The 21,126-nt window shown below is 39.4% G+C and overlaps 1 protein-coding gene across 2 annotated transcripts in view; it reads right to left on the reverse strand.

Moving 5' to 3' along the window:
* The window catches only part of CDKAL1 (CDKAL1 threonylcarbamoyladenosine tRNA methylthiotransferase), a 664,051-nt gene that overhangs the window by 418,066 nt on the left and 224,859 nt on the right, over nt 1-21,126 (reverse strand). For both annotated transcript variants that reach the window (XM_073331895.1, XM_073331896.1), the window contains exons 6-7: nt 18,067-18,163; nt 7,721-7,769 (exon numbers count right to left, since the gene is read on the reverse strand). In XM_073331895.1, the coding sequence (XP_073187996.1) occupies nt 7,721-7,769; nt 18,067-18,163 (146 nt within the window). The remainder of the gene's footprint in view (nt 1-7,720; nt 7,770-18,066; nt 18,164-21,126) is intronic.

Below are 21,126 nucleotides of genomic sequence, written 5' to 3' on the forward strand. Positions count from 1 at the left end.
GGAAATGACTCATGTAGTGGAAGACACAATGAAGATGACTGGATGTGGAAGCTCTGGTATGTAACATGATCCTAGCGGGGGTACCTGGTAAGAGTTTTGTCTGCATGAAATACCATCTGATAGAGCTGATGGAGGAAAAGATCCGAGGTTTGGAGATGCAGGTGGAAAGTCTGGTTGAGTTTAGAAAGGGGTTCGAGCAGATTATGGAGCAAAGACATGAGGTATCTGAAGGGAAAAGCTCAGACTTGCAGACGGAAGCAGGACTGAGGAATTCTGAGGGGAGACTGGGTGAGGAAAGCGGTCAGTGGAAGCATGTGACTAAAAGAACCAGGCAGAGGAAAAGATGGGCTAGTGAAGGAGAAACAGAGCTCAAGAACAGGTTTCCAGAGTTGGAAAATGAAGAAGGGGCTCAGCAGGTAGTCACTGAAGGTGGAAGGACAAGGAAGAAAAGAGCGGCTAGTCCTATAGGAAAAGGGGAAGAGTTAATGGAGACTACACCAAATATGAGCCCCAGGAGGATACAGGATGGGTTGAAGAGGATTACAAGGGAGCGTAGGAATAGAAAGAACTTGCAGCCAGAGGGAACAGCGGATAGACTGGAGAGTAGCACCGTCACCAGGAAAAGGCAGGTCTATGTGATCGGGGACTCTTTACTGAGAACAATAGACAGGCCTGTAACGAGAGCTGATCCAGAGAATAGAAGGGTGTGCTGTCTTCCAGGTGCTAAGATACGGGATGTAGACCTGAGGTTGAAAAGGATCCTAAAGGGAGCGGGAAAGAATCCCCTAATTATCCTTCATGTGAGAACAAATGATACGGCTAGATTCTCGCTGGAAAGTATTAAGGGAGACTATGCTAGGCTGGGGAAGACGCTCAAGGAAATAGAGGCTCAGGTGATCTTTAGTGGGATTCTGCCTGTTCCTAGAGAAGGGCAACAAAGGTGTGACAAGATTATGACTATCAACAGATGGCTTAGGCAGTGGTGCTATAAGGAGGGCTTTGGGATGTATGGCCATTGGGAGGCATTCATGGACAGAGGACAGTTCTCTCGGGATGGACTTCATCTGAGTAGGGAAGGAAATAGACTTCTAGGATGGAGGCTGGCACAACTGATTAAGAGAGCTTTAAACTAGGAATTTGGGAGAGATGGTTGGGAGATGTCCAGGTAATCTCCACACCGGATTTTAGCATTGAGAGGGAAGAAAAAGTAAGAAAGGATACAGCTGTGGGTAGGAGAATGTATATAAGGAGGAAGGGCAGTGTGGATACCAGTCTAATAGGTTATACTGGCTGTAGAATGACTGTGCCTAATAGGATACAGAATATGAGCGAGGCCAAACAGCAAAAATTAAGATGTTTGTACACTAATGCGAGGAGCCTAGGTAACAAAATGGAGGAACTAGAGCTACTGGTGCAGGAAGTGAAACCAGATATTATAGGGCCAACAGAAACATGGTGGAATAGTGGTCATGACTGGACTACAGGTATTGAAGGGTATGTGCTGTTTAGGAAAGACAGAAATAAAGGTAAAGGTGGTGGAGTAGCATTGTATATCAATGATGAGGTAGAATGGAAAGAAATAAGAAGCGATGGAATGGATAAGACAGAGTCCGTCTGGGCAAAAATTACATTGGGGAAGAAAACTACTAGAGCCTCCCTTGGGATAGTGCTTGGGGTGTGCTATAGACCACCGGGATCTAATTTGGGTATGGACAGAGCCCTCTTTAATGCTTTCAATGAAGTGAATACTAATGGAAACTGCGTGATCATGGGAGACTTTAACTTCCCAGATATAGACTGGAGGACAAGTGCTAGTAATAATAATACTAGGGCTCAGATTTGCCTAGATGTGATAGCTGATGGATTCCCACATCAAGTAGCTCCTGAACCAACTAGAGGGGATGCCATTTTAGATTTGGTTTTGGTGAGAAGTGAGGACCTCATAGAAGAAATAGTTCTAGGGGACAATCTTGGTTCAAGTGATCATGAGCTAATTCAGTTCAAACTGAACTGAATGATTAACAAAAATAAATCTGCAACTAGGGTTTTTTATTTCAAAAGGGCTGACTTTCAAAAATTAAGGAAATTAGTTTAGGGAAGTAGATTGGACTGAAGAACTTGTGGATCTAAAGGCAGAGGAGGCCTGGGATTACTTTAAATCAAAGCTGCAGAAGCTAACGGAAACCTGCATCCCAAGAAAGAGGAAAAAATTCATAGGCAGGAGTTGTAGACCAAGCTGGATGAGCAAGCATCTCAGAGACATGATCAAGAAAAAACAGAAAGCATACAGGGAGTGGAAGATGGGAGGGATCAGCAAGGAAAGCTACCTTATTGAGGTCAGAACATGTAGGGATAAAGTGAGATAGGCTAAAAGTCAAGTAGAGTTGGACCTTGCAAAGGGAATTAAAACCAAAAGTAAAAGGTTTTATAGCCATATAAATAAGAAGAAAACAAAGAAAGAAGTGGGACTGCTAAACACTGAGGATGGAGTTGAGGTCAAGGATAATCTAGGCATGGCCCAATATCTAAACAAATACTTTGCCTCAGTCTTTAATAAAGCTAAAGAGGATCTTAGGGATAATGGTAGCATGACAAACGGGAATGAGGATATGGAGGTAGATATTACCATATCTGAGGTAGAAGCGAAATTCGAACAGCATAATGGGACTAAACCGAGGGGTCCAGATAATCTTCATCCAAGAATACTGAACGGGCACATGAAATTGCAAGCCTGTTAGCAAAATTTTTTAATGAATCTGTAAACTCAGGGGTTGCACCGTATGATTGGAGAATTGCTAACATAGTTCCTATTTTTAAGAAAGGGAAAAAAAGTGATCCAGGTAACTACAGGCCTGTTAGTTTGACATTTGTAGTTTGCAAGGTCTTGGAAAACTTTTTGAAGGAGAAAGTAGATAAGGACATTGAGGTCAATGGTAAATGGGACAAAATATAACATGGTTTTACAAAAGGTAGATTGTGTCAAACCAACCTGATCTCCTTCTTTGAAAAAGTAACAGATTTTTTAGACAAAGGAAACGCAGTGGATCCAATTTACCTAGATTTCAGTAAGGCGTTTGATACCGTGCCACATGGGGAATTATTAGTTAAATTGGATAAGATGGGGATCAATAGGAAAATTGAAAGGTGGATAAGGAATTGGTTAACAAGGAGACTACAGTGGGTCCTACTGAAAGGTGAACTGTCAGGCTGGAGGGAGGTTACCAGTGGAGTTCCTCAGGGATCAGCCAATCTTATTTAATCTTTTTATTACTGACCTTGGCACAAAAAGTGGAAGTGTGCTAATAAAGTCTGCGGATGATACAAAGGTGGGAGGTATTGCCAATTTAGAGAAGGACAGGGATATCATACAGGAAGATTTGGATGACCTTGTAAACTGGAGTAATAGTAAAAGGATGAAACTTAATAGTGAGAAGTATAAGGTTTAGGGATTTATGCATTTAGGGATTAATGACAAGAATTTTAGTTATAAGCTGGGGACGCATCAATTAGAAGTAATGGAGGAGGAGAAGGACCTTGGAGTATTGGTTGATCATAGGATGACTATGAGCCGCCAATGTGATATGGCCGTGAAAAAAGCTAATGCCGTCTTGGGATGCATCAGGAGAGGTATTTCCAGTAGAGATAAGGAGGTTTTAGTACAGTTACACAAGGCACTGGTGAGAACTCACTTGGAATACTGTGTGCAGTTCTGGTCTCCCATGTTTAAGAAGGATGAATTTAAACTGGAACAGGTACAGAGAAGGGATACTAGGATGATCCGAGGAATGGAAAACCTGTCTTATGAAAGGAGACTCAAGGAGCTTGGTTTGTTTAGCCTAACTAAAAGACAGTTGAGGGGAGATATGATTGCTCTCTAGAAATATATCAGAGGGATAAATACCGGAGAGGGAGAGGAATTATTTAAGCTCAGTACCAATGTGGACACAAGAACAAATGGATATAAACTGGTCATTGGGAAGTTTAGACTTGAAATTAGACGAAGGTTTCTAACCATCAGAGGAGTGAACTTTTGGAATAGCCTTCCAAGGGAAGCAGTGGGGGCAAAAGACCTATCTGGCTTTAAGATTAAACTTGATAAGTTTATGGAGGAGATGGTATGATGGGGTAACATGATTTTGGTAATTAATTCATGTTTAAATATTCATGGTAAATAGGACCAATGGCCTGTGATGGGATGTTAGATGGGGTAGGATCTGAGTTACTACAGAAAATTCTTTCCTGGGTATCTGGCTGGTGAATCTTGCCCATATGCTCAGGGTTTAGCTGATCACCATATTTGGGGTCGGGAAGGAATTTTCCTCCAGGGCAGATTGGAAGAGGCCCTGGAGGTTTTTCACCTTCCTCTGTAGCATGGGGCATGGGTCACTTGCTGGAGGATTCTCTGCTCCTTGAAGTCTTTAAACTTTAAACCTTGAAGTCTTTAAATTGATTTGAGGACTTCAATAGCTCAGACATACATGAGAGGTTTTTCGCAGGAGTGGGTGGGTGAGATTCTGTGACCTGCGTTGTGCAGGAGGTCGGACCAGATGATCATAATGGTCCCTTCTGACCTTAGTATCTATGAATCTATGTAGAGTCCTGATGCTGTGTTGTATAAGTTTATTCAATTTCGAAACCCAGAGGAAACATTATTCAAGTTTGTGGAGAAAAAAATTCCTCAGATAGAAGCAGGAGCATCCCTCATTCACTTCTGAAGGTAGAAGCTGCTCAAATGGGGTTGTTGCAGCTATAGCTATATAGTTGTGTCCAGAGCCTCTCAAGCCATCAGTATTTATAGCCTCTATGGATGGTGGGATGGGACCTACCTAGCAATGAGTTCTCTGAATTGTGAATAAACCCTAGAGAGGTTTGCCGTCCTCCCCAAAATATATTAAATGCAAATTAAAATTAAAAAAAAATCTGTTCAGCCAGGTAAATATACATTGATTTTTTTAATGAAACATTCAGGCACTCCTCCATGAATTTTCAGCAAGAGAGCACAACATCCATGAAATCTTTTCATTTTCTTTTTTAAAAAAGCCCAGCTAAATTACATCACAATAACCAAGGCTGGTACATTAATTTATGAGCAGAAATCGGACCTCACACTTTTGTTGCATTTTTTTTCAACCCCTATACTTTTCTGTATGGCTAAGGCACCAAAAGTTGTAATGGATGGCACATCAGCCTTACAAAGACATTTGAGTTACGTTTCACTTGAATTTGCTTGTATTATTTATAACTTATTAGGTATTTTAATTTTTATTAAAAGTCTAAGTTACTCTTCACCAATTATGCTTTTATTTGCTGTATTTCACTTAGCTTGGAAATGAAAATGCCCTAGTCAATTTCACCCTCTTTATACAAGTATCTAACCAGATTCACACATTCATTCTCATATATTAGCAGAATGCTCCAATGTTTGGGTTTCAAATATGCAGAGGAATATTATTCCTTTAAAATAGTTTCCCTTTGAAATGCTTTTTCTAATGACATGAAAACACTTCTATTGGTGTTAGACTTTTGCAAAAAACAGCTTTTTACATCACCTATATTTGGCATCTAAATTTACTTGACTATGTCCCTTTTAATGTCCCTTAGTTTACGTTAGATTTATGCTAAGCATTTTACTTTTACAGTTTATATTCTCCAATAACTCTTTGATAAACTCTGAACCCCACACCCTTCTGAAAGAAAACCCAGAAGGGACTGACATCATCTATTGAATTCAACAGCACAATTAATCCTTTCTATCCAATTCATAATTAGGATAAGCAGCAAGGGAACTGAGTCCCAAGGTTATGCACAGTATAATCTATAATCTGTTTCCATAATTCTCATTTTTTGAAGTTTAATTTTATATATGGACATTTTTACAAGAAGCTTCAAAACTATTTTAATGAACAACAACACTTCACAATTGCAATATCAGCAGTGAAGTAAAATTTTTAAATAAATTAGAATCAAATCATTTTTGCCATTGCCACAAATCTCCTAGCTTTCTTTCAAGCCAGACTGTTATTCAGTAACATAGTTCATAATGATCATGTTATCAAAATGCAACACTGTCATTTATGAGGATAAACATTGTAAAGCCCTTTTCTCACAGAGAAGAGACACTGATTTAAGTGATAATCTTATTCTGACTCCCTAAAAAGCAAAACTAAAAACAAAAACACACACAGAAAATCAGAGATTTGAAGCTATGTGCAGTTTACAAAAATCCTGGTGCTTCCTATCATCATTTTAAGGGTCTTATCTATACCAGCAGATGGATCATCTCATTAAGATGCAAGACACTAATTCTGGATGACACAGCAGCTAAACATCCTAACAGGTTACCAAGAGCAGCATGATGCTCCTGAGGCAATGACTGACTCATCTGATGCCAACAAGTACCAAAAGATCACCACAGAGAACTATAATGTTTCTATTTTCAGTATCGTATGAGAAAGAAAACAGGAACAAAAAAACTCCATAAAAAGCTTATTCTGTCACTCTACCCCATCATACTGGGCCCAATTCTGCCAGCCCTACTCCCAGTGGGTAGTACATTATTTCATGGGTCGTTGCACTGATTTGAGTAGTACTTTACTGTCCCAAGTCATTTTACTGACTTCAGTGGCAGTACTCACAGACTAAGGTACAGGTCAAGGTGAATGAGGCAGACAGAATCTAATCCTTTTTTTTTTTTTTTTTTTAGGGAATCTGCTTTGAAGTCTTATATTATGACAAACGTCAATTAAAGTAATAGCAAACTGTATGGTGTTTTGGTTGGGAGTACGTAAGGGGGCAGTTTTCATTTTAAAAGCAAGATGAAAGCAGTACAAGTGTCATCTTATTCAGCCACTCAAATTATAGTTTGTAGAACCTTTAAACCACACTCCATAATCTCTTAATAGAAGCAGCTTCTTTACTTAGTTTGGTTTGTGCATTTTCATGCTCTGCTCCAAAAACTTTTCATACTCAAGAACAAAAGTTAGAGACAACATCTCATGGACCAGCCACTTGTTTACATTAAAAGCACAGCCACTTAGGCTGAGCCATGTAGTTTGAATGCTTCATGGAACAGTAATTTTACAACCTGATTGGTAATGGAGACAATGTCATGTAGCCCAGAAAGAACCAGACAAATTGATTTATTAAATAATGAATGTGCACTAGTCAGACTGAGGAAACAATGCAATCTTTACAATTCTTCACTGCAAAATATTTTGTGTATATACATGAACACAGCAAGAGCGAACAACCAACATAGTTATACAAGTAGATCGTTTAGCTGCCCTGTTGAAGAAAGCTTATAGAAATGAGACGCAATATCTAAAAAAATCAGAAACTGAGAGTTTGATAAGATATGAAAAGATATGAAAATGAGTTTGTAACAGTAAGTAAATGATCTACACAGAGCAAGGGATCATAAACAGCACAAACACAATCCATCTATCCTATTTAGATAGGTAAAAAGGATTTTTAAAATGTGTCCACAGAATCTTCCACCTTTAAATCTAGTAACCCACAGACCTCATCATATTTTATCTTTGCAACCATTACTTTTGTGATACATACATTGCATAGTGCAGAATTACATAAACAGAAAATCCTTCATTTACTTATCTGATCAAAACAAAGACAGAATGGTGGGGAACATGTCACAGTGTGTCTACTAAATAAAGCTCACAGCATTCAGCAGAAGAGCAGTTATTTTAATTGTAAGGCTTACCTTTAATAGTTTCCTCCACAACTTCTACTACACGATCTATTTGCTGAACCTGAAAAAAGGACCAGAAGATCAATAAACTGAGCTGTTTTGATGGATCTGAAAAATTCTTGTTTTACATGCATTTCATTCAGCAGTGTGGAAGAAATTAAAATAGTTTTTGGTTATTTCCATTTAGGATAGTGTTGTGTAGTATTATTTTGTCTTGGACAGAGCACAGATGATTCTATTCACCTATACAGAAACATTTGGTTTCTATTTCCTAGCAGAAAAAATAACTTCTCTTTAGTAGGATAAAAAAGGATCCATGAGCTTCTTTTACACCATCTTTAAGGTCTGCAGAAATGTTATATGGGATACCGTGTCAGCGCTAGTAAGATAAGCTAGATCAGGCCTGGACAGTAGTTGGATAAAAAGTGCAAGAAAAGAGAAAGGCAAGAAATTCCAAAAGTTAAGATTACACTCTAAGCTAAATATAGTCTACAGAATACCCTGATTACATATTTCAAATTAGGGTTTCATAACTACACCTCTCAAAAGTCTAAAATGAATTTTAATCTTTTTTTAAATTAATTGTTTAATTGATCAAGAATTGGAAAATTCAGCTCATGAGTTAAAGGTTTTAGCAAATCCTGATTTTAAAACAGAGGGCATTAAAAAAGAAGCTTGGCTGGATTCCTAACCTAAAATAGTTGTGATCACTGCCCTTCTCTTATTGTGCAATGGGGAAATTCACTTATAAAGTTCTTAAATCCTTTAAAATCAATATATTGAGCTCAAAGAAAAAACGCAGTACATTCCACTTCCATTTTTTTGGGATATGGTCAAGAAATATATTTCTTGAAAGTATGTGTCCAGAGGATTTATGCGAGTTACTGGAACTCCAATACTACAGTGATGACAAGTGAGATACAAGGAAGGCAAGTCTGAAAGTGCATATTGCACTATGTGGCTCCAATATGAAGTACCTCTAACTGAAATTAAAGGGAGTTGCTTGGCTGGAGTCCCATGCATTTAGGAAGAAAAGGCTGTTGACTTCCAATTTTAAAATCTGTGGAACAAAACATTTTACCTAACCTAGAAAAATATATCTACACTGGAATATTCTTTAAGTTGTCACAGAAAAGAAAAGAATTTGTTAATACACAGATAAAATGATCATATGTAATTACAGCACAACTCATTCTACTATATATCTTTTTCATCATTACTATTTTAATTACTCACACATCGCCTTCTTTCCTCTACTCACTTGCATGTACAATGACAATCTCCGCACCAGAAATCAATCAATCATGTTCTGCTGTGTGACTGAGTGATTTACCTCTCCAAAGAAACCAGAAGTCCCCAGGAGACATAGAAACCAGGAGACATCTGCATAGTAAGGGACACAGTACTTCTTGATATAAGATTTCTCTCCCAGTAATATCCCATGCAGCACTTTTAAAAGGGGCCATACTCTTTTACCAATGTACAGATAAAAAAACAACAACTTTACCCTCTCCTAATTTAATCCTCAGCCATACTTCAAAATTTGAATGTATAAGATTGTTACTTACCTATATTGTAACTATTGCTCTTAGTGATGTGGGTGTAGATATGTATTCCACTGGGTGTGCATACGCCCAGGGCACAAAGCCAGAGAACTCTGCCTAGCAGCACCCACAGGGGCAGCACTCATTCCCTGTGCCTCAAAGCCCTGCATGGGGACATAACACTGCTTTTCAAGCCACTTAGCTGGTAAGCAGTAATGAAATGGATATTCCAAAGGAATTTAGCAGGCTCCAAAAGGGCTTCATTTATCTGGAGAGTTACTCTCCCTGGGGCTGATTGGCGGATATCCAGCAACTTGTGTGTGTTCTCTTGCATGTACTCGGCCTGGATCCAGAAATCTGATACAGATACCTGATGAGCCAGGTGCCAAATTTCATGTTGGCTCTGAAGAAAAGGCACTAGTGAAGAAGAGTCCAGTATTGCAGTGTCATCAGAAAAGAAAGGAGGACCAATGGAGGCAGAGGGGGAGGGGAGAGGTTAAGGTACCTGCACAAGACGGTCAGACTGGACTGGCTCAGGAAGAATAACCTTTGACTGCAAGTATAGTAGAGGGAGAAGTTATTGGTCATCTTCCCCTGGACTGAATCAAGAGCAGGAACTCCCAGACCGAGTCACACTCCAAAGAGGCCACTGGGAATAGTGGTAGGACATTGGTGGCCAGCAGGTATTAGGCAAAGGACTGCTATCTCTACTGCTAGAATGGTGATGGTGCCAGTACCAATGGTGATCCAAGGATCGAGAACGGTGCTTTGACAGTGAGAAGGAAGAGGAAGAAGTCTCCAAACAAGATCTTAAGGAGCCCTTGGAGTCATCCAGTGTGAATGGAGGAGCCACCCCCGAGGAAGCAAACAAACGGTCAGCCTCATCTGGAACCCAATACGAAGTCGTCACTGGTGCTGAGGATCAAGGAGCAGTTGAAACTGTTTAGCCTCTGAACTACAGTAGAATCAAGACTGTAAAGGCAGAGCAGGTCTGACGCCGCCAGATCACTGTTACAGGACTCAATGGACACTGCATGTTGAGAACCGCAGTCAACATTATAGAGTCCAACTGATCTGAGAACTATACTGGGGAGCAGTTAGATGAGACAGCTCCATCATGCATATCAGAGGCCTCAAAGTGCCAGTCAGCACTCCTCTGAGGTGACGAACAGGAGTCCCTCTGAGTCCTGGAATGGTCTCAGTTGGTCTTATGGGACCTTTTCCTCAGAGGACCTGAAGGAGGAGAACAATCCGTCTTTCTTCCAAGGGAAAGCCCTGAATCTTGAGCCAGGTGCCACATTTCATGTTGGCTCTGAAGAAAAGATGGATAATCTGAGGTCCCCAGTGCCAAAATGGACCTCATGGCCTGCGATAAGAGATGCTGTTTCAGCCGCTAGTCTATCATCAACTGTGTCCTCTTCTTAAACAACGTGCATATAAAGCACCTTTAATGTTCCCAACAAACATCACATGTGGGGGGTCACTATTGGGGATAGCTATACTACAAGACAGAAAGTTTAAACACTGGTGAGGGCATCATCTAGGGCAACTATCTATCCGAACTACTGTAACTAAACCTAAGGGTACTACTAAGTATGCTAACAACGAACCATTAAGAATAAATTCACAGAGAAACTGAGAAAAAACTGTGTGAAGAAAATCACTACAGAGAATGCTCCAATTCTAGCTGCAGGCAGTAAGAAGGAACTGAGGGGGTTTGGAGCAGCACTGCCCTTGAACATCCAGAGGTAGGGCAAAAGCCACAAGGCACAAGATCCATCCCTATAGGTGCTGCTAGGCAAAGTTATCTTTTTAAAGATAGATATTACGTTTGCCCTTTTCCAGTCCACTGGGACCTCATCCGTCCTCCATAAATTCTAAAAGATAACTGCTAGCAGTTCCGACATTGCTTCAGCTAGTTCCTTAAGTGCCCTAGGATGAACTCCATCAGGCCCTGCTGACTTGAATATATCTAATTTATCTAAATATTCTTTAACCTGTTTTTTCCCTGTTTTGGCTTGGAATCCCCTCTCCCTTGTTAGTAATATTAATTGTGTTGAGTATCTGGCCACCATTAACCTTTTTAGGGAAGACTGAAGCAAAAGAAGCATTAAACATCTCAGCCTTCTTGATGTCATCCATTATTAGTTCTCTTCCCCTGTTAAATAAAGGACCTACACTTTCCTTCATCTTTGTCTTGCTCCTAATGTATTTAAAGAACCTCTTTTTTATTGTCTTTTATATCCCTTGCTAGGTGAACATGGTTGGAAATGTCTATGAAATATTTTGATGTATCATTAAATACGTTAACAAGAAATTGCTCTATCATATTGCTGGTTTTGTGTGGCCTTCTAGATATAGGACAAATAGAAATGTTTATTAGAAGTGACACTTTTGAGAGTGTTGATTTCTATTTACATGCCAAATGTTCAGTCTGAACACTTCAGTGTTTGAAATACAGTCATCTTGCAGCCTGGCTTAACAGACTCAAGCATATCTACCTGAATAAGCAGTAACAGATATTTAAACCAGAGCCGATCAATTGAGCAGCACTCGTTAAGAGAGCTCTCTGCATGAAACCACTCTTCTCCACAGTGTTGAAAAGCAAATCTGCACCTATATGCTGGGCTTACAGATCTCCAACCAGATTTGCCATTTAAAATCATTCCACATAAAATTCAACCCAATTTATACCTTTCCTGAAATATATATTGGGAATTCATGTTTGTAAAGGCTTCTATCTAGGATGGTACAGAGTGTGAGCCTCACAAACATTAATGCATTCTTATAAGCCCCTGTGAGGTAAGGAAGTATTATCCTTATTTTACGGATGCCAGTGTACATATACATATTAAGATTTACTTAATAGCAACCTCTTGGTTCCAGCTAAAAGCTGCTATTATCCAGAAGCTGCCAATAAGCAGAGGTCACTGTTTTCAGGGGGAGACACACAAAAACGAGCATGTAACAATGATACATTACCCAGAACAATAGTTCTGAAACTGTTTATTAACTTTCAGTACTAAAGAAAACCAAACATGACAAACAGTAATGGATTCATATTATAGCAGCGGTTCTCAAACGTTAACAACCCAGGGACCCCCATTTTGATTTTAAAATTTTCACGGACCCCCAAGCCTCCCGCTCAGCCCCAGGTCTCACCTCCACTCCACCTCTTCCCCTGAAGTCTCACCCCCGCCCACTCCTGCCCCTCCTCTTCCATGCCTTTTTCTTGGGACATTTCAGCTTGCTGTGTGTCACAAGAAATACTGTAAAGTGGAACACAAGTTTACAAATCTGTGTAAAAATTATGTTTTTTAAAACCCCCAAAGAAAACTTATAAAGCACTTACAGTGTAAGTCTTCGTATGCTGAACAGTACTGTAATTACAGTTAGCGTCACACAAATTAAATCAGCTTGAGACTTTTACAAATAAAATAGATAAAAATAAAAAAAAATAAAGAACAAAATCTGTTCAATGTTGTCCGCTTTCCTCATTTTGCCACTTCCACTTGTAAATCCTTCTCAGTTCTGTGTGCAGGCACAAAACCATTCTCAAAGCCAACTCTGGAATATCCTGAGACAAATGTCCACTGCACATAGCTGCTCTGTGAGGAAAAGCTCTTCAGATTTATTATCAGCTGCACTATCCTCTTGTGTCTCATAAGCCTGCTGGTACTTTACAGCCACTACTATCTTCCGAAGCTCATTTTTCATCTCCAAATGACTCTCAAACTAAACAATGGCCTCAAATTCCTCTGCAGTTAAGATTTTCAGGAACAGAAACATCATTCGGCATATGAATGCCCACCACACCATCAATTTCTGTTGATGAAAACCCTCCCTTCCCGAAGCAGTTTAGAACAGTCTGTGTGAGAACTCCTTAGCAAGATGAAGTGCATCAATCACAGGTTTGGGATTTTTTTTCGCAACATCCATATCTCCTATGGGCGGGTCAGCTTCCACAGAGGCAGTAAAGTGAGCATTAAGAGGAGCACAGTAGTGACCGTTGAAGTTTTTAATGACATCCATGCCCATTGGCTGCATAACTGAGGTTGCATTCGGATGCAAGAATTTTAACACCATGTGTGATAGCTTTACATGACCTGAATGATCTGGGCAATTGTCAATTAAAAGGCACATGGGTTGGTCTTATAGCCACAGCTCTCTAATCTAGTTCTTAAGCTACTCTTCAAACAACAAACTAGTCATTCATGCACTGGCTGAGTTTTTGTAGATCACAGACAGCTCTGTGTGGTCCTTAGGGAAACAACAAGAGCACTTGCTCTTTCTGATCACCCTGAGAGGCTGTTTCTCCAGGCCATCCATGTTTGCACAACTTCCAATTAATGGCAATGTGATACGGACCATAGATTTTTCCCCTCTCCTGCAAACCTTTCTTTCAGCATTCCAAAGCCTCTGTCAGAAAAGCACCAGTCTCATTAGCAATGAAAATGTTACATGGATGGTACTGCTTGAGAATGCTGGGTAGGATGTCTGCCCACCATTCACTGGCTGCTGAAAAGGTCAGCATCTATCTTTCTTGCCATGCTCTTTGTGCTGAATCATGTTGTACCCGGCTTTCCACTTTCTAAACCAGCCATCTGCAGAGTTAGTGTCCTTCCTAGGCTCTACCACTAGTGACTCACTTTCTTTTTCAGCACTGGCCCAAAGAGTTGAGCACCGAGACGAAGCATATGCTGAAACCAGAGCCACAGGGCTTGACCAACATCTACCTCCTTTCCTTCACGTTGGTGCTCACAGCTTCATTCTGTGCTGTTCCTGTGCTCCTATAAAGTATTATGGCTGTTCTTCTGAATGCACAAAACAACTGTGACAAAGTTCCTCCTCTGCCTTGGTGGATCCTATGCTTTCTGGCAGATTTGCTCGCCTCAGAGGTTCACAGCAGTCCTCAGTCTGGCTCCTTGTTAGTGGCACAAAGCTGCCATTCACTCAGCTAACCTCATCACTAGCCAGCATGGAGAAAGGGAGGAGAACAATCCCCTCAGTCTCTGCTGACCCACTGACTGGGTCATGGGACAGGCCAGTGACCTTCTCCTCTGGTGGGACTCAGAGTCCAGGTCAACTCTTCTTGTATCAAACAGGGAGTTGGGGGATGGAGGGGAACACGGGCCCGCCCCTACTCAGGGTTCCAGCCCAGGGCCCTGTGGATCGCAGCTGTCTACAGTGTCTCCTGTAACAGCTGCGTGACAGCTACAACTCCCTGGACTACTTCCCCATGGCCTCCTCCCAACACCTTCTTTATCCTCATCCCAGGACCTTCCTCCTGATGACACTTGTACTACTCAGTCCTCCAGCAGTACGTCTTTCCACTCTCAGCTCCTTGTGCGCCTCTCACTCCCAACTCCTCACACACACCTCGCTAACTGAAGTGAGGTCCTTTTTAAAACCAGGTGCGCTGATTAGCCTGCCTGTCCTAATTGATTCTAGTAGCTTCTTAATTGGCTCCAGGTGTCCTAATTAGCCTGCCTTAATTGGTTCCAGCAACTTCCTGATTGTTCTGGAACAACCTATTATCTTACTCAGAGAAAAGGGACCTACTTAATCTGGGGCTAATATATCTACCTTCTATCACTCTCCTGTAGCCACCTGGCCTGACCCTGTCACACAACACACTTTGAGAAAACCAACCTATTGGCTACGCTCAATTGCTTAGCAGTGGACTCATGTAGGGCCTCCAGCACCTGACCTTTATCAGCAAAAGATAGGTCCCTGCGTTTGGAAGCCATGGCACACAGTGGAAGCACTCAATTATGCATGCTCAGAGGCAGGAAATGGATTACAGGCAGGACCTTCCCTCTAAATAAAGTTGTTCTTAAGCAGCACGCCTGTTGCTAATAATCCAAATCCCATTAACACTGATATTAATGGGATGGGATTGTTTTCTGATTACTATGTTGCCAATAACCACAAACTGCTATTATCAGAATTGCTATTAATCTCGTGTGTGTGTGTATACAATATATCATCCCAAAAAAATGAATTTAAAGTCTAGTACTGTACATTCAAGGCACTGATTAAAAGAAGCTCTCAATTGCCATAGTCTTACTGGTAGTTACACAAATACTGCAACTTCCTCATTCAACCTTCGTCATACCCAGACCAACATTTTCCAAGGGAACTCTACTCTGACACACTGTCTCTCTACAAAGTTATCCCAAGAGACTTATATTTGTTAGCAAGAAACCACATTCTCAGACAACATTGCTTAAAATATAGTACAGCTTACGTAACTGATGACAAATCAAATTTCTATTACTCAACACATGGATGAGACCAGCAAAAACACCTGGTGGTAAAGCAAAGGTTTCACAACTGCTGCCTTATAACATTTACATTTTCAGAGTTGAATCAGCATGAAGTTGCCAACAAAACATTTCCAATTTCTCTGTCTCATTACAATTGCCTTTTTAAAAGAATATTTTACTATACTAGGATGCTGAGTCTCACTTTTTTTAAAACATTATCATGTCAAAATATATTGTTACTTAGTCTGCATAAATATTATACCACTTTTAATCCCCTATTTGAGGAGCCTAACACTAAATAATATTGTATACTAGCTGGAGGGAAAACCCACACTTTTCTGTGTGACCTAATTGGGGGGGAGGGAGGAAAGGGGGAACAAAAGCATAATACAGCAGAGATAAAGGGAGAATCTAACCCAGGGTTTCTCTTTTGAAGATTTATGTCTACAGAACACGAGGTTTGTGTACTTATGTCCTATGTTTATGGTACTATAACTTTCATGCACACTGCTGTTATCTTTACAATTATGATCTTTATTGTGAACATCATTTCAATGTTTCCAAGGCCAATTCCAATGATTTGAGGGCAGTGTGTTAATCTCTTTAGTAAACTTTTACTAGACATTTGTCTGTTTTAAATCCAAAATGGAAAACATTTTAATTAGTAACTAGTAATTCTGGGAGCCCAACCTAAGTTGAAGTGAAGAGGTCTGATTTTCAGAAAAGCACTTATCACCCTCTGGAAATCAGTTCCTCAGGCTGACTGCTCAAAAATGAACACAGAATATCACAAGTCCCAATCTAGGTCAGAGGATATAGGGACATTCTTTTTTTTTTTTTTTTTTTTTTTAAATCAAGTATATGCTTTCCTTACTATTCTATGTATTTTTATGTACAGATTTTTGTACATTTACTACAGGCTAGATTGGCAAAGATCACACAGCTATGCACTCCAGGGGCAGAGTAGGGACTCAGTCAGAATTCAGTCCTTGCTGCTCCCTGGCTGCATGGAGGAAGCAAGCTGTACCAAACTGGCTGCTACACTGAGGGTGACAGAGTCAAATGTTGTTTCACTCCCATCCATTTGCACAGATATGAGAACAGTGGCCCTGAAGAGGTTCTCCCCACCAAATTGTGACCCACAATGCAGCCTGCCTATAAAAGAGAGTAAGGGGGCACTTTACATCCCCTTGACCTACTGTGTAGGATTGTATGTAGATTCAGTTGAGCCCTATATATCTCTCAGTTGGGGGGGGGGGAGGGGAATGGACTAGATGACCTCTTGAGGTCCCTTTCAACTCTAAATTTCTATGAGTGGGTGGTTGGTTAACATGTTTTGAGTATACACAGTAATATGAGGGAAGCTGTAAAACAGTTGTCTCAAATAGTGCAATAAACACAGAAACTATCTTAATGGAAAATTATAATTAAAAAGCCTACTAAAGTTGGCTACTACCTACTTCCTACTTGGCTTTGTAAGAACTCTTTCTACTCACCCAACATGACTTTAAAAAAAAAAAAGGAAGTTAAAAGATTAGTTTTGGTTTATCCTCATGATAGCTAAGTGAGGATAAGTATATTTTAATTAATACATTTAATATATTTCAATGCCAGAAGGAATCTGTAGTACTATTTGCTCTGACCTGTATAATGCAAGTCACAGAACTTCACCCTGCAATTACTGCATCGGGCCCAACAAAAGCATTTTAGAAAGACATCTAGTCTTTATTTAAAGACTTAATTGATTAAGAATCCTTTGGATTTTGTATGATCCAGAGATTATCGATTTTCATGACCATTTTTCAGTGCTGATGCAATTATACAGTATTTTTCATCCCAAAGGATATAAAAGCACTTTAAAAACTACAATACACAGGATCCTCACTGTCTACAACCAGGGTGAAGCATGCCAACTGTTTCACAGCTCACAGATGCTGATGCATTAACCCTTTCTGTTCTTGTGAGTAGAGAGTAAAATTGTCATGTTCCCCAGTCACTCTGCCCAAAGGCAAGAAGTAAAAAAAACGCAAACATGTGATGAAAAACAGGTGCTAGCTATATAATTTATACGCTATTGTCTCCTTTGCATTTCATCTTTTACAAGCTGTATTTCCATCTAACAACAACATAGAAGATTATATTTAAAATAGGGGAGTTAATCCTTGCCTTCACCTCCTGCAGGCTAAATAGGACATTGACACTAAATTCTGCAAACAGACTAAACTTCAATTACTTGCAAGAATGTATTTGACACAAAGCATCCACTGAACCATAGTGAAATGTAACTACAAAGCGAGAAAGGTTTAGAGAGGGACTGAACTGTAGGCTTCCCCAATAGAAGAAAGGAGGAAAGTCTAGCTGCTGGCATTGAAAAATTGTATGAAAAGCCTCGATTTTTTTAACACAAGATATTGCCCAAAGCTGTGGCTCATCTAGCCAACAAATTAATATAAAACTTCAGACAGCAACACTACATGACCCTTATGGGCAAAAAAATGAATATGAAAATCTTAACAGTTCTTTTCTATTTGACAAATGTTCTTACCCCTATAATGCTCAGACCTTTGAGGTAATCTTGACGAGGCTGGGCTTGTGGAACACATCCAGCTAGAACCACTTTCTTGTCGTCTTCTTGGGCTTTCCTAAAATGATTTTTTAAAAAGTGAGAATTAATTTCTGAACGTTAATCCCTTTGAATTGTAAAGTAACCACCTAGTATCTACGAGTCCTGGAATAGCATTCATCATCAATTAAGGTGAATGATTTATTTGTTCACAGAAAAGTGAACACTGCTGCAAACAGTTCCATAGTTAATGGGATAGGTTTATGTTTGAACACAGAGTAAAGAAAATCCTGACAAATTCGATATTTGAGCTGCCTTTTCCATTTACAACAATGAGAATACAACACACAGGGCAGAATTCCAAGTTTATACCTTCATCTGAGGGACAGGGCAGTGACGTTCACACTGGATAATCCTGAAAGTCCTAATATAAACTTTAGCTAAGCTTTATTTACCACAACTATGGCAGAGGGATATGTAGTTGAGGCACACATCTAAAACCTGATTCGTGACAAGTCATTTAAAACAAAAGGTACAGTCTATGTGAACAAGAACCATTAACTCACAATTTAACAGCTATTTAATGCAGCCTGAAATGATAAATTGCACCAGTCTTTAAAACTATTATTAAAACTGGATTGAACATTTTCAAGCTTGAACTGTTTACCTTTGCCAGATTAAATATTTATGTGAATATTAATTTATATTATTCCTTAGTTCAGGCACTATCTTGCCACCTAGTGGGAACCTGAAATACTAAAGATCAAATAGCTAAATCCTTTCATTCTTTTAAATAATATTTTAATTAATTCTAGATACAGCATTGAATTTTAAGCTATTCCTGAAACTTGAAAATACAGAAAGTACTGTGCACCTGCTATACCCAACTGTACTGAAAACAACAAAGTGGGATTCAAGTCCTGGTTTATAATTAGTAAACTTAATTTGATGATTTGCTAATGGTAAAATAATAATTCAAATACCCCAAACGGACAGAGAGAGAAGGAAATTCAACTTTTTATCGGGTTCTACTGGCCCAGACATCCTATGGGTTGTCTGTTCTCAGACTTATGTCCCACAATACACACAGCTGGCTCCATCACACCCTCTATGGAAATGTATGGCAAGCTGGAGCCATCCTGTAGTATGTCAGTATTTTCTTCAACAATGTACAGAGTTGTACAGTGTTTGCTATTACTTTATACCTTGGGGATAAAACTCTAGTATCATGACACCCTTTTTTGCAATGTGCTCCTTACTAAGATAACGTAGCATTTACAAAAATCACACACTGTTGGAGAAATACAGGCTTATTTGATCTCCGGAGGCTAGCTCCAGTAGGGTATTTTAGAGGAAGTGATGTTATCACAAGAGTGTAAACCGGCACACCCATTCATGAAGCTGAAAATTCCTGGCAGGTCTGGACTTCTGAACCTGCTAACGAAGAAAATTTAGGTTGACAGTCAAATGTGCTTATTACCTCCCCCTTTTCCTCCTGGCTAATTGTGAGAATTCACCTCATAATGGAAAACTGATACTTTTGTTTTATTTAGTTTGCAGGTCACTTTTAGGAACAAGCCCATTTGGCTTGTAAATGACATAGGAACTGCCATACCGAATCAGATCACTGGCCATGTAGTCAGATATCTTGCCTCAAAACAGTGCCCAGCACCAATTGTTTCACACAGGGCTAAAGATCCCCTAAATGGCCAATTATGCAGCAATTAAGAGTTTATAATGCTTATTTTTCATCTACCTAATGTAACAGTGGATGCTCTCAGTAGCCGTATACAAGTCAATTTAACTTGCAGCAGGCATCACAGGAAAGCTACAGATGTCAATCATTATGGACTCATTTCAACCTGAGAGGGGAAACAGTTGCTTTAGTTTTAGATTAATCTATATGAAAATACCATACTCTTTATTTAACAAAATCGTATGAATATGAAATGTTGTTCAAATGGTAATTAAATATATTTCTTAAAAGGGGGCTATACCCAGCAGCATGCTTGTGAAATCAGAAAGGTTTGGTCTTTCAGCTGTAAGAAAGTTTTCCATTTGCAAAACTTGAGCAGAAGCCATTTATATCCCCATATCCAAGTTAAAAACATGTCTGTTTCTTGTACTTCCTGCAAAAATGTCACATACCATCATTTGAAACTCTGCAACCCTGAAGGATAAAAATCACTACTCACATGACCTAACTGACTCAACCTAATGCCTCAAGGTAAGGCAATGAGACTTGTCTCCTGTAACCAGAGTATATATCCCTAAGCAACTCTAAATCTGGTGTAATCTACTGCTAGAAATAGATCCCATCACGACCTACTAAAGAACTGCAGTGGAAAAAGCTTTTTATTAAAGTCTTTTCATTTGGGAAAATAGTAAACAAAAATTTCCCATGACACATTAAATAGCATTTTAATGTTATTTCACAGCTTTTGCATTTTAGCAGTTCTTCTTGGAATGTAAATGGAGGAGGAAAACAGTTAGATAGAACACATTTCATTGCAAGTATATTAGCTTCATATAACTTTTTATTTAAAGATCCCTACGGACTTTTTTATACTCTGAGAATTTTTGCTTCAAAATATAATTAAGCAGTAATGCCCGCACTAAATTTTCAGTCAACCTATTTTCATTAAAAGCCATAACATATTGTCCTATCCATGAAACCCAGCACAAATGTGACCAATAATGGTATATTAAATATGTGTTTTATATTTTTCCAGGAACTGCTTGCTGAAAATATGTACCAAACCCCTACAAATGTTGTTTAATGTGCTCTGTTCTGACTAACAAAAGCCTACAAAAATTGTTCTTCAGAAACCTGGCTAGCATAGGAACAGTATTAGAAAAGCTTTTATCCTTCAGAAACATGAATGCTAATGAGAATAATACTTAATTGAATCTAAAAGTGGCATGAATAAACATCTTCTTTAGACATTCTTTATATTCTTCAATTAAATGAACCTTAACCTTAAACCTTCAACTTTAATTGCATTAGGACATATTTTCTAGAAGTGCACTCTTATCTGAAAA

This window comes from Lepidochelys kempii, chromosome 2, assembly GCF_965140265.1.
Source record: "Lepidochelys kempii isolate rLepKem1 chromosome 2, rLepKem1.hap2, whole genome shotgun sequence".
Classification (NCBI taxonomy): Eukaryota; Metazoa; Chordata; order Testudines; family Cheloniidae; genus Lepidochelys; species Lepidochelys kempii.